The 15000-nt window shown below is 48.3% G+C and overlaps 1 protein-coding gene across 1 annotated transcript in view; it reads left to right on the top strand.

Moving 5' to 3' along the window:
- LOC133130984 (protein MTSS 2-like) overlaps positions 1-15000 on the top strand; it is a 78940-nt gene that overhangs the window by 58340 nt on the left and 5600 nt on the right. Inside the window, exons 5-11 of the mRNA XM_061246015.1 lie at positions 2652-2743; positions 2863-2937; positions 7633-7790; positions 8375-8482; positions 10057-10154; positions 12696-12915; positions 13654-13728. Of these exons, the coding sequence (XP_061101999.1) occupies positions 2652-2743; positions 2863-2937; positions 7633-7790; positions 8375-8482; positions 10057-10154; positions 12696-12915; positions 13654-13728 (826 nt within the window). The remainder of the gene's footprint in view (positions 1-2651; positions 2744-2862; positions 2938-7632; positions 7791-8374; positions 8483-10056; positions 10155-12695; positions 12916-13653; positions 13729-15000) is intronic.

Genomic DNA, 15000 nt, shown 5'->3' with positions numbered 1-15000 from the left:
TCCTACAGTGCCCTACAGTATCCTGTTGCTGAACATATATGCATGTTTACAGATTTCAGTGTCTGTGCTGTGTGTGTGTGTGTGTGTGTGTGTGTGTGTGTGAGTGTGTGTGTGTGTGCGTGTGTGTGTGAGTGTGTGTGTGTGTGCTTTGTTGAAGGACCAGTCTGTACCTCACTGCAGACACAGATTGTGTATGGGACTGTGGTCTGTGGTGGTGGTGGCAGTCGCTGGCGGTTTCTGGCCTGTAACCTAAGTCAGGCCTGCTCCTCTCGGTGTGGTTAGTCCCTCTCCTCTCCATCACACTTTCCGTCAGCTCTTTCTCCTCAGCGTAAGCCCATCCCTGCGTGTTTAACATCCCCGTCATGTTATTGAAATAGAACCTCTAACTACAACCAATAGAGTATCCCCAAAACCCATCCCACCAACCACCAAGCACTCCCCAACATTCATCCAGAAGTTAAATCATTTGACTCCCCTGGTGCTGGATCATCTGCAGACCACTAACCTGCTGCAAAAATTATCAGTGAGCGCCAGTAGTAATTCCATGTGAAATACTCAAACTCATACATCATATCCAGTATACTCATTTTTCCAAACACATTTGGAAATGTATAAAAGAATAAAAATACCCATCTCTAATGACACGTCTCCATACGACGTGTTTACATTCTTCTGCCGCCTCTGGGCGGGAGACTACCCTCCTGCTCTTGGCTGTTAAGTGAGGCTCGACGGTCTGCCGCGGCCTGTGACCCCCACCCCCCACACCCACCCCTCGTTTGCACTGGAGAGTGATATAATTAGGGATAAGCCGTGTTTTTAACATTTCCCAGACGCCGAGGGGATCTTGTGTTACCGAGACGGCCGTTGGAGATGGGAGCGGATCTCGTAATGGCAGAAGTTCAGCTGTAGAGGGATCGGAACAGTGCCAAGGATTACCGCTGATTCGAAGGGGGGAAAATAGTTTCGCGGCGTCCGTGTTCCAGAAGTTTCTCTAATCCCTCGGCACGTGCTTCTTGTGTAAAATGGAAAGCCAACTCTGCTACCCTGCCTGTCTCCGATGTCATCCAGTCTGGTCCGATGTTTATACTGTATACTGTACATAACTTCACCTAAAGTGCTTGGTTGAGTTGGTCATCTTAGCAGGTCGTTGTTTGAAGTGCAGGATTGTTCAGTACATGATATGCAATCAGTGTGTGAAACTAGAATCCCTGGAGGAATTGACACATTGTAAGATACCTTTCTCATGACCACAGTAGAGATCAAATTCAAATGTCTGCTTTATTGGCGTGACCACACATAGGGGCAGTATCGCGATGGCAACATTATCTGTCAGTTGGGAATGTCAGCCCCTGTCCAGCCACTCGGATCGCCCCTCACGGGAGAGCGAGGGCTGAGTGTGTGTGCGTGAAAGACCGAGAAGGTGCTGGCAATGCGAGACTGTCCTGAGGTCACAGGTGATATCAATCAGTGAAATTAATGTGTGTGTGAGTGGGACAGTGTGTGTGTGTGTGTGTGTGTGTGTGAGTGGGACAGTGTGTGTGTGTGTGTGTGAGTGGGACAGTGTGTGTGTGTGTGTGTGTGTGAGTGGGAGAGTGTGTGTGTGTGTGTGTGTGTGGGACAGTGTGTGTTTGTGTGTGAATGAGAGAGCGTGTGAGTGTGTGTGTGTGTGTGTGTGTGTGTGTGTGTGTGTGTGTGTGTGAATGAGAGAGCGTGTGAGTGGGAGTGTGTGTGTGAGTGTGTTTGTGTGTGTGCGAGAGAGAGAGAGAGAGAAAGAGAGAGGGTTAGTGGGAGTGGGAGTGTGTTTGAACGTAGGAGTGTGTGTGCGAGAGTGCGTGTGAGAGTTGGAGAGCGTGTGTCAGTGAGAGACTGTGAGTGTGTGTGTGTGTGTGTGTGTGTGTGTGTGTGTGAGAGAGAGTGAGTGGGTTAGTGGGAGTGTGTGAGAGTGGGACTGTGTTTGCGTGTGTGTGTGTGTTTATGTATGTGAGAGAGAGAAAGAGTGTGTGTGTGTGTGTGTGTGTGTGTGATATCTCAGATGAAAGGGTGTGTGGTGAATTCTCCCTCTGAAAGGATGTGTGAAGGACGTCCATGTTACTGATGAGTGATGATGATGACTGTTCCGGGTCGATGATGAGGATAGGGGGGATGTTGGCAGGCTGTGATTGGCTGGCAGCTCTCAGGTTTCCCCCACTGACGGGCGGGGTCTGTGATGCAATGTCACTGCAGTGGACCTGATGTAATCTCGATTTGTGTATTCAGCTCATAATCCCATTCTTCCTGTGTTAATCCTCTCCCCGTCACGCCATTCCATATGCCCCCCAACACCCCCCGCACTGACCCCTACCCCACTCTGGCCTGGGTCTCTCAGGTGCAATGTGTCCAAGTCATAGGACCACTCTGGTTCTGCCCTGTTTACATGTGTGTGCGTGTGTGTGGTGTGTGTGCATGTCTCAGCACAGCTGGGGTAACCCTGCCACTGTAGAATGTTTGATGGACCTTCCAGCGTTGCGCTTTAGAATGTTGAGGGTATGCTTAGTATATATGAGAGATGAGTGTTCCTCATGCTTACACAGGCTCTCCCTCTTTCTCTCCCTCCCTCCCTCCTCCCTCTCTCTCTCCATCTCTATCTCTCTATCCCTCTATCCCTCCCTCAGTGCTCTGATGGAGAGTCTAGTCACTCCACTCCAGGACAGAATCGAGGATTGGAAGAAAACTGCCAACCAACTGGACAAGGACCACGCCAAAGGTGACAACAATGCCCCTCACCCCCAGAGCCCTGGGTCTGTCCCACAGGCAGTCTCTCCTCACCCCCAATCCCTCAGAACACAAGCACTAACCCGCCCCCCTGCCCTCTCTCTGACCCAGAGTACAAGCGCTCCCGGCACGAGATCAAGAAGAAGTCGTCCGACACCCTTAAGCTGCAGAAAAAGGCCAGGAAAGGTAGGCCTGATCCCTGCTTCAGCTGAGGATAAACTCCGCACAGACGTTAGGAAGTACTTTTCCACAGCCATAGAGTGGTCACTGTGTGGGTTGGCTTGCCTGTTCATGTAGTGGAGGCACAAACTCTGGGGGTTTTCAGGACCAGGCTTGATACGATGCTTGATACTATCTAGTTTTTTGGAAAACTAAGCAGTAGGTTCACTTTAGTGCTAGGAAAACGGCAAGCATTGCTGGACTATCATTATGTTATGTTATGTTATGTTATGCTATGTTATGTCCCTTTGGCACAAGCTCTTGTGTCGATTGCCTCTTTTGCCAAGGAATGCTCTTTCACCATCTGTCCCGGATACAGACACGGTGGACGCGGAGTGCGATATGCTATCGCAGTGCGCTAATCGCAGGTTTATATCCCTGCACGCTAATCACAGGTTCATATATCGCTGCACGCTAATCACAGGTTTATATCGCTACGCGCTAATCGCGGGATTATTAGCAGGCCCACTCAGCTGCCTTCCTCGGGCGGGTCAGGAAAGGGTTGGTAAGCAAAAGCCCTGGTTCTGGATAAACTGTCCCAGCTGTACGGCTGAACAGTGTGTTTAGAGTTAAAAACAAAAACAACAAAGCAGAAAGACAGTACTCAGCACATTGTCTGAGTCCAGACTGCTTAAAAAAACGAGATCGTTAGTGGATTTTCCGTTGCGGGTGTTATTCCCCCCCCTCTGTGAGCTGGTGCGGAAAGCTACAGTGGCCCGTCGAGGGGCACAAGGTTGCCTCGGGGAAAAAAAAAAAACCTTGAAAGAAGCCGTGCTGGAAATATCAGGGTCGATCTTTCACATAGGAGGGGAGCACAATGTGCTTGTTTTGCTGAAAACTTCTCCCAGAGCTCAAGAGTTTGAAGGTCTTTGTCAGATAAACGGCTTGCTCTCCTCCGCGGCCATGGTCATATATGCCTCTACTGTTTATCAAGGGAAAAACGTCCACCATTTTGAGAGGTTTTAAAGGGGTCATGATGCAGTGGCAAATGTCACTCTCTCTCTGAAGCGAGTCAACAAGCCTCTAGGACCCAGCTTAGAAAGGGTCCCTGCATTCAGCTTCTCCGCTTTGTTTTTCTAGCTCACTGGTATCACGATATCTCAAGCTGTTCAACTGAAAACACTCCAAAGCTCTTATCCGAATTCAAAGCAGGGAACAGGACAGGGCTGTTGTGCTCATTAGCACCTGGGAGTGACAATACGGCATGTCACTGGCCAGAGCTCGGGTCCCTGCCAGTGCTGGTTCCTCTGAAGAGGCATGCTGTCGACAGTCAAGTAGACACGCTGAGAGCAAGAACAGGCCAGTTCTGCGTCAGCCTGTTAGCGGATAACGGCCACCGTTGGGCCGCACCGCCATCTGGTGGCGGTTGCATGAACTGCAGTCCCCTGGCATGCGTCACTGTAATGCCGTTGTTAATCACGGATCCTGACGTCTCCTTTGGCAGCGGTGCAATGGGCCGGAGATTTATCGGAGCGGCACAGTAGTGAAATAATCGATGTTTCGTGGAAAGCTGAGGGAGCAGCAGAATTTTTGATGGGGAGAAAATGAATTACAGCTGAAAATGGGGATGGACGACGTCAAGGGCTGATTCCCCCAAAAACTGCTTGTAGCACATTTTCTCTGCGGTAAACACAACAGATCGAGAAGTAGAACAGGACCCAACATCTGTACTTCCCTATCAACCTACTGTTGATGTGTTCCCCTTGTCAAACTCTGTTGTCCAGATATCTGTTGTAAGCTGGTAAGACATCCAGTGTTGTCTCACTTGCCCCTAGAAAAGGCGGTTAGCGGTTAGGTGGCTAGTCTTGCTCTTCTGAATTCATTAAGTTTCAGCATTTAGCATATGTTCTTTATCCAGAGTAATGTGCACAGATAAAATCTTTACACCCTGTCTATTACCGCTGGCTATTTTTACTGAAGTAATTCAGGTTAAATGCCTTACTCTAGGGTACAATGGCAGCATCCCAACTGACAACAGAACCTACAAGCGCTGAGTTATGACCCAGTTTCCTACCTGCTGCTGCCATCTGCAATACAACAGAATACAATAATGAGCCTAAACATTAAGCCTAGTCCTAAACTAAATTCAATTTTGATTATTGGATGACTTTAGTGCAATGCTACTCAGCTCCACATGCTGCGGGCCGCAGTGTCTGCAGGTATTCGCTCCGACTGTGTGCTACACCACCTGATTTCACTAATTATTTGACCTGCTTGGTTCAGATAAGCTCATTTTTGAGAACAGGTGGTGTTGCGCATGGTTGAAGCAAATGCCTGCAGACACTGCGGCCTTCAGGACGTGGAGTTGAGTAGCGCTGCTTTAGTGTCTTTACCTAGCTTTAGCGTGTTAACCTGGATTTAGTGTGTTCATTTGACTTTAGCGTGTTCACCTGATTTTAGCGTGTTCGTCTGACTTTAGCCTGTTCACCTGGCTTTAGCGCGTTTGTCTGACTTTAGCATGTTTGTATGACTTTAGCATGTTCACCTGGCTTCAGCGTGTTCACCTGGCTTTTTAGTGTTCTCCTGGTTTTAGTGTGTTCACATGGCTTTATCACGGGTGGAAACTTTTCCCTGAGCCGGTAGTTAACGACAGTGCATTTCTTATGATTGCAAAGAGAACTGCTTTATTAGAGGAGAGGTAAATATTGGTTTTAATTTCAGTGCAGCAGATATATTTCAGTGTTCCTTATAGTGTTCAGTGACCAGAGACAACACCTCCTCAAAATCTTTCAGTGAATGGAAACGGCAAGCCCTCATAACATATCGGTTAATGCAATACTGTGAAACATACATGAACATACTGCTAATTTTAGTCCATGACACCAAACACAGGGATTTGTGAATGCTGTCATTAGTGTGGCACTGGTGTACGGCTTCCTGTTTAATTCCTCTCCCGGATTCTTAAAGGTACAATAGGTCATTTCGGACTTCTAATGGTCAAGAGAGGAATTGCAGCAACAAACACCTTCAAACCACAACACTGTTTATTCCTCCGTCTTCTCTGTGAACGTGCTGACATTGACCCCCCCCACGCTGTGGCAATTGGAACCAATCTTCAACCAATGATCTTGAATTATTGTACAGCTATACAATGTTTTGGTACAGAGTGTCGGTCCGACAACTGCATATTTTGAAACCTAAATTTAAGGACTATAAACACAGGCAGAGGATGAGTCAACATGTCAGTGAGCCTTTTTCAACAATAGGAAGGGATTTACATTGGTCTTGTAATAATGTTTTAACACAAAAATCTTGCCTATTTTCCCTTTAAAACTCTCTTTGTGATGGCCGTACATGTGAATACATGTGAACATAAACATCAGGTCTTGAAAATTTAAATTCTGGTTGGCTTGTCGCGGTTTGGTCTGGCTATCATTTTTTTCTTTGCACTAACGGTCTGGCACTTGAAGCACTTTGGCCCCCTCCCCCAAAAGCTGAGCTGTGATGGCTTCCTCACTATAACTTTAACACTGAGCTTTGGTCTCTGCTTTCTCTTACCCCAAAACCCTACCCCCCTACCCCCCTGATACCCTCTTCCTCCTCTACCTCCTTCTTTCACCCCCCCCCCCCCTTTCTCGCACATACACACATTCACACTCCGGCTGGTCCACCTGTGTAGAACTACTGGGTGAGTATGGCACATTTCACTCTCCCTCTTTACCCTGTCCGCTTTGCTGTTGCTTTTAGTTTCTCCATTGTCCTCACTTGACTGTCAGTCCTCATTAGTATAGAAAGTAGTGGTAGTACCTGCTGCAGGTCAGGCCATTGCGTGGGTTGTGTGTGTGTATGTCTCAAGACTAGATAGTCTGTGTATGTTTATGCTTGTGTGCATGTATGTGTGCATGTGTGTGTGTATTTCTGAGACTGGAGAGTGTGTACATGTGTGTGTGTGTGTGTGTGTGTGTGTGTGTGGGCACAAGCACGTGTGTGCAGCCATACAGGAGTGGTTCATTATAGAGGGTCTGTTCCCACCACACATGTACTAATCCCACCAGCTACACACGTGTACTAATCTAGCCCTGTCACACACATGTCTGACAGAGTCCCGTTCCAGCCGTTTGACCTCTAGTCACCCCCGCGTAGTACTCCCGTTTCCCATCATGCCCAGGGGCAGCTCGATCCCCGCTCTGCTGCATGGCGGCTGACAGCGCTTGCTCGTGGGGACCGACCTTCTGTCCACACTTCATTTGCATTCTCCTCCTGTTGTTTGACAGCCATTTTAGAGTTTTAATTTCTCATCTGGGGTTTGTGATGCCTGGTGGGGGTGGCGGAGGTGTGTGTGTTGGGGGGGGGGGGGGGCTCCCACCAGGCCCTGACCTCACCACTTCTTTCTAATCACCCCTCTCTCTCTTCTTTTTTTGTTTTCTTCTCTCTCTCGCTCCTGCTCTCTTTTCTCTTGCTCTCTGTTCTCCTTTGTGGCTTTCATCTCTTCCGCTTCCTGATCACTCTTCCTCCTGCTACCTCACACGTATGTCCTCTGTTCCTCTCCTCTGGGGGGCCTCTTGTGGTCACCATGACGACACCTCCCCCCCCCGGCCTTTTCTACCCTGCTCCCCTGGCCTATGTCCTCTCCTCTCTCCCCTTGCCTTGCCCTGCTGTCCTCCACCCGCCCCTGACCCTCGCTCCTCGTCCCCTGGCCCTGGACCCCCCCTCCCTCCCCAGGCCGCGGGGACCTGCAGCCCCAGCTGGACAGCGCCATGCAGGATGTGAACGACATGTACCTGCTGATGGAGGAGACGGAGAAGCAGGCGGTGCGGCGGGCCCTGGTGGAGGAGCGGGGCCGCTTCTGCACCTTCATCGGCTTCCTGCAGCCCGTGGTGGTGAGGGAGGAAGAGGAGGGGCGGGGAGGAGTTAGAGGGAGGAGACTGACAGCAAGAGGAGGGTTTGGAGGCAGGAGATTGACCGGAGGGGGAGGAGTTAGAGGGAGGAGGTTTACAGGAGGGGGAGAGGTTAGAGGGAGGAGATTGACAGGAGGGCGAGGGGTTAGAGGGAAGAGATTGACAGGAGGGGGAGGGGTTAGAGGGAGGAGATTGACAGGAAGGGGAGGGGCTCGGGGGTAGATGCAGTAAGGAAGGGTGATGGATTAGAGTGGGGGTCATCAAATCCAGCCCTATTTATTTTTCCTCCCGGGTGAACTACTAATTGTAACTGAACAATTAGTGCTACTGATTGGTCAGACTGTCTTCACACCTGACTGCCAGGTAAAGGGAAGGTGGGAAACCAGCAGTTCTTGGCCTTCGAGAACCAAGATTGAATGATCTCTGGATTATAGGATGGAGAAAGGCAGAATTGGGCAGATTTAGACATGGACAGGCAATTAAAGCAGAGAGGAAGAACGTGGAGGAAGTGATGTGCGTTTTTCCCTGGGTAGCCATGGCTCTGTCTGTTTCTGCGGTTACCTCAGAACGGAGAGATCGCCATGCTGGGGGAGATCACACACCTTCAGGCCATTATTGATGACCTCACAGTGCTGACCACCGACCCCCACAAACTTCCCCCCGCCAGTGAGCAGGTATGCACACCTGCCCCTGCTTTTACACAGAACACACCATCACACACACACCTGCTATTACACACACACACACACACACACACAGCTGCTTTTACACACACACACACACACACACACCTGCTATTACACACACACACACACACATACACACACATACACACACACCTACTATTACACACACACACACACACACACACCTGCTTTTACACACACACACACACACACACACACACACATACACAGCTACCCCTGTTATTACACACACACACACAAACACACACAGCTACCCCTACTATTACACACACACACACACACACACACACACACCTGCCCCTGTTTTACAAAGCAGAATTACTGAGTTACTGAGTACAACCCAGAACCCTCTCAAATCTGAAGCATGGACTGAAGTAAACAGAGCTGTTTCTGGTTTGACTCAACACATTTATCCAGCTAACTCAGTAATCCTGTTTTGTGAAACAGGGCCCAGTTATCCAGCTAACTCAGAAATCCTGCTTTATGAAACAGGGCCCACTTATCCAGCTAACTCAGTAATACTGCTTTATGAAGCTGGGCCCAGTTATCCAGCTAACTCTGTAATCCTGCTTTATGAAATAGGGCCCAGTTATCCAGCTAACTCAGTAATCCTGCTTTGTGAAATACCCCGCTGGCTGGGCAGAACATAAAAATATTGTTGTTTTCTACACTGGACCAAATGATAAATGATTCTCTCCATTGGAAAAACATCTTTTGATTTCAGCGACATTTTCCAAGAGGATATTCATTTTTCGTGGAAATATAGACGTGTGTTTAACAGATTATGGAATTAATAAAGTGCTGGCTAATGTGGCTCTCTTGGGTGATAATGCTGCAGTGCTGAAAGAGCTACTTGAGCTAATTACATCCCACGAACAGCCTTGTACGCCTTATTTGCTTTCATTTGGAGAACTCATTAAAAGCCCCATTGACACTGAGAGGATGTGTGGTAGATTTCAGTTTACTTCAAAAAGTGCCACATCAAGTGTTTTAAATGGACTCATTTATATCAACCCAAACCGATACCACAATCCAGCAAGTATGTATCGGGGGCAATGTGGATTGGCTTGACCATCAAATTAAAGTGTATGGTCTGTACTTGTAATTTACTGTCTAGGATAAATCGACAAAACCACTGCTTGGGTCCTTTGATATCCATTTTGGGGAATTCACTTAGAAACACAGATTGCAGAGGTTACAGGGAATTGTTTCTGAAGTGGCTGTATCTTTAATGCGCTGATGTTTTTACATTATCGGCTGGTTAGCTGTGAGCTCTGGTGAATGTTGAGTGATCTGATTGGTTGGTTAGCTGTGACCTCTGGTGAATGTTGGGTGATCTGATTGGCTGGTTAACTGTGAGCTCTGATGAATGTTGAGTGATCTGATTGGCTGCTTAGCTGTGAGCTGGTGAATGTTGAGCGCTTTCTGATTGGTTGGTTAGCCATAAGCTCTGGTGAATGTTGGGTGATCTAATTGGTTGGTTAGCTGTGAGCTCAGGTGAATGTCGTGGGCTGATCTCTTGATTGGTCACACTATTACAGGTGATCAAAGACCTGAAGGGATCTGACTACAGCTGGTCCTACCAGACTCCGCCCTCCTCCCCCAGCAGCTCTGGATCCAGGAAGAGCAGCATGTGCAGGTGAGTGACAGAGTGATTTTGTGAATGAGTTAGATGGCCTGAAAATGGACTTGACCATGTTTCTCCCTCTGAACCATCACACTCTGAGCTGACCATAGGAGGATAGGCCCAACATTATTGAGTTCTTTAACCCCTTAAGGTGTGAGGTCACAGATATGTGATTAGAATGTTCTTAACCCTCCTATTATGTTAAGACTGTATGACTGCTTTTATGTTCAGGGCCTAATTGAGCCCAACAGTTTAAATAAACACACAATTATTGTAATATGAATATTTTGACACGTTGGTTGTTGTTTCCGAAATGACACGGTAGATTTATCCATCCATGAAAAATCTGTGAGAAACATCTCATTTTAGAGCCTGAGGTACAGGAAGTGAAAGTTTGGCACCTGTATGGGAAAGTGCCACCAGAATCATCCATAATGAAAGCTGAGATAAAAATAAAAATGGTTGTATATTTTCTTACATTTTATACAGTTACAGAGGGTAAACAAACCCCACACAACACATTTGTATGCAAAGTTGGTACAGGGATTTTACATAGCATTATTTTTAAGAGATGTCAAACACTAAATGGGGTCAAATTGACCCCGAACATAATAGGAGGGTTAACTGAACATTCTGATATTGATGCAACAGCCGGCAGTGGTGATTGAAAGAAGAGGAATTCTTGAAAGCTGGCTTCTGGCAGGATTCTGAAAGGCATTCAGAAACCTACTCTTCAAAGGCTTAATAAACCATCCAATTTCCCTTCCTCTGTCGCCCTTGGCTTGCATTTGTGTGGGCTTGGCCTGGGGTATGCTAGTGGCAATTTGAAACATTCTTTGTTAATTGTGCTACATAAATAACATTTGATTGAGTGAATGAGTGTGTGGGTGAGTCATTGGGAGACTGGCAGACTGAAGTGGGCCATTTTTCAATGTTCCAGTGTTTCTGATTTTGAATTGAACGCTTTGTGAAATCCCAACGGCTATAGCTCAGCAGTAATACTGTGGGACAGCCTGGCTTGTCTGACTTTTTTTCCCCCTCTAACAGGTGGTGAGGGATCTGTAAATTTTGTTTTTTTTGGGGGGGGGTGGGCAGAATAGAGGCTTCTGTGCATGCAGCCTGTCTTATCTATCCGTGTGTCAGTCCAGTTTGTCCGTGTGTTCGTCTGGTCTTCCTGTCTGCCCTGGTTGTCCTGTTATCTGTGCTAACACCCGTTACTGCACTTTACAAACCGCCTGCTTAACAGCCAGCCACTGTGGAAGCCATCATTTTCACTTCACAATATGAGCACCTCTGCAATGAGTGGCTTTCCGTGATAACACAACGCTAGAAATGGGACAGTGTATGACTGAATGTATATCTGAGAAAGTGGTGAGAGATTGGAAGATTGTCAAGAAGTTAACATCCTGTCAAGTTTATTTAAAAATACGATTGTCCAGTTTTTGCTTTTAAAAAAAATTCTTAGGTAACTTATCTTTTGCAACCCATTGTGCTTGAAAATCTAAAATAAAAATGAAGCACACTTAAAATTAGCCTTGTTTTCCTTTGTTTAGAGAGTTGTAGTCTTAAGAACTGAAATGTTTTCTTGTAGGATTATTTGCAGATAATATAGCCTGTGAAGAGCAATCTCTGATTGGCACAAGAAGTAATGATGTCACAGTCAGATTTTAGCCATTCATTGCAGTGACCAGGAGTGACTCACGTTCTCTCAACCTGTCTCTTCCGTGTGCTCCCTGACCCCTGACCCCTCACCCCTCACCCTTATCTGTCTGACACTCCCCTGCCTCCTGCATGCTCCTCCCCCTCTATGTCGCCCTTCGGTCTCTCCTTGCTTCCTCTCTCTCGCTCCCTTAAACCTTCATCCTTATTGCTTTTTCTTCTTTCTCTCTTTACCTCTCTTCACCTCTTTCTTTGTGGGCTCTTGAAATGTTAAACAATGGGTACCCTCCTTAAATAAATCACGTAAAATTATCCCACCATTGCAACCCTTTTCCTTTCTCTAATCCTCCCTGATACTCCCCACCCCGTCTCCCCTCCCACCCCAAACACACCTCCCTCCTCCTCTCCTTTCCTCTCATCCCTTCTCTGTATCCCCCCATCCTCACACCCATCACTCCTTCTGTACCCCTCCTCTGCCCGTTTAATGCCCTCTGTTTCCCCCACCATTGTCACGCCCTGTACTTCATTTGTACCCACCCCCTCGATCCTCCCCCTTGCCTGTGCCTGTGTTCCTCCCTCTTGTCCATTTGCCCCTCACCTTGTCTATGTCCCTCCCCTTTTTATATTTGCCACACCCCCTGTCTATACACCCTCCCCTCCCCCTTGCCACCATGCCCCTCCCCCTTGCCGGCATGCCCCTCCCCTTTACGTATATGCCCCTCCCCTTTCTCATACACCCCTCCTGCTTGCCTGTACCCCACTCCCCCTTTCGTCCATTTCCCACTTCCCCTTGCCTCTATGTCCCGTCCTCTGTCCCTTATCCCCTCCTCCTGACGCACCCCTCCCCCTCACGCCCCCCCCCCCCCCCCCCCGTCCTGTCCTGTCCCCCTGCAGCAGTGTGAACAGCGCTCACAGTAGCGCATCGCGCTCCTCCAGCGGCTCTCAGACTCACTCACCCAGTTCATCCTATCGCTACCGCAGCCTGGCCCACCCGCCACCAGGGGGCGCCCAGCGCCTGAGCAGCGTGTCCTCGCACGACTCGGGGTTCATATCGCAGGACGCCAACGTGTACTCCAAACCGCCCTCGCCCATGCCCTCCGACATCACCAGCCAGGTAGGCAGGCCACGCCGGGAGCGTCACGCTGTGGGCTCTGTGGGGCCCGGCCCAATGCCCCAGTGCACTCTCAGTCTCAGACTAAAAATCGTACGCCTTGCCTTTTGGTTCACATTTTATTTGTATCTTATTTCTACCCAAAAGAACAGGGTGTAAAATGTACAAAATGTACCTTCACTGTTCCCTCATTTCAGAGACTGTGCGCTATTTTTACTCTTGCTGTGTGAAAGTGACCCTGGGAACACACGCTGTGTTTGGACAGAAAACTGAAGACTTTGCTCCAGGGAGGCAGTGTGTGTTTGTGTTTGGGATTCACACTCCAGATGAGTTCACACACACTCTTCTCTGTGGAGCGGAGGCTAGCGGGCTGATGCTAACCTCACTAGCGTAGACGTTGTTTGTTGGTTTCTCTACTCTGTTCCCGCTAATCTTTTCATCTCTTCCTCTCTGTCTTTATTCCTCTCTCCCTCTCTATTTGCCTCCATCTTTCTATATCCCTCCATCTATCTCTCCTTCTGATCATCTCCCCATCCTCATACACCATCTTTTCCTATTAACTGTCATTCTCATATTCTCTCTACCTTTCTCACTGCTTTTTCATCTTCCAACTCTTTTAATCTTTCTCTCTCCCTCCCTCTCTCCTCTCCCCCTCTCCCTCCCTCTCTCTCTCCCCCTCTCCCTATCATTCCCTTGTGCCCTCTCTCTCTCCCTCCCTCTCTCTCTCTCTCTCTCCTGTAGAAGTCCTCCAGCTCTGCTTCCTCTGAGGCGTCAGAGACCTGTCAGTCAGTCAGCGAGTGCAGCTCCCCCACCACGGTCAGTCACCTCCGCCTTACGTACACACACACACACACACACACACACATGCTCTACACACACTACAGTCATTACACACACACACTACACACACACACGCTCTACACACACTACAGTCATTACACACACACACTACACACACACACGCTCTACACACACTACAGTCATTACACACACACTACACACACACACACACACACACACACACTACAGTCATTACACACACACACACACACACACACACACATGCTCCACACACTACACACACACACACACACACACACACACACACACGCAATGCACACACTATACACCCACCACATACTGTATGTACACACACACACCACATACACACACTGCACACACACCAAACACTGTAAGCACACACTACACACAACTGCACAGACACACACACCCTATACGCACACACACACACATATTACACGTACACACACACTCTCTTTCTCTCTCCCACACATGTGTACGCACTCACATGCACACAGATAGTCTCTCTCTTTCTCTTTCTCTCTCTCACACACACACACACACACACACACACTGCATGGTGTGTATTTTTGCATCTTCAGCACATTCTGTTGATTAAATCAGCTGGTTCTCATTTCCTTTCCCAAGCATCAAGCCCTACTTCAGTATATATATACTACAGCATAACGTATACACAGCATAACGTACATAAATCATAAAGTATATGAAGCATGCTGATTGGAAGTGCTATATAACTCATGTAATATTGATCCTTATTTAGAAAGCTGGACTAGAGCCTAGAAGCCCATGGAAAAGTCCAAGTTGTGTTCTCCATATCAGACCAGTACTCCACACTGTGCTATGTACTTCTTACACACTCTCATCCTTCTTGCTTACAAATTCAAATATATATCACCTTCATCACGCCACCTTCCTACATAGACATATTGCATAAACAGGGATTCTAATGGGCATTGCAGAGAGGGCTCTCCTCATTGGCTGCGGTGGTTCTGAACAGGGGCGGGACTAACACAGGTGAGAGGCTCGGCTCAGTGCAGGTTCCTGCCGCTGTGCTCTATCGTACTTCTGACCTTTGACCTGCACCTGTCACTCAGGTGTCTGGGATCCGGGGACTGGTCGCTCACGTGGCCCTTCCTCCTCCCTCCCCAGGGGTGGAGTGGGGCAGGGAGGGGGTCCTTACGCTGCCCCGGGGGGCATTAACCCTCTCCTGGGGATCGTTACACTGCCCTGGGGGGCATTACACCTCTCCTGGGGGTCATTACTCTG

The sequence above is a fragment of the Conger conger genome, chromosome 6 (genome assembly GCF_963514075.1).
Source record: "Conger conger chromosome 6, fConCon1.1, whole genome shotgun sequence".
Lineage (NCBI taxonomy): Eukaryota > Metazoa > Chordata > Actinopteri > Anguilliformes > Congridae > Conger > Conger conger.
The sequence above is the reverse complement of the archived record's forward strand: the minus strand, read 5'-3'. Positions and strand labels throughout refer to the sequence as shown.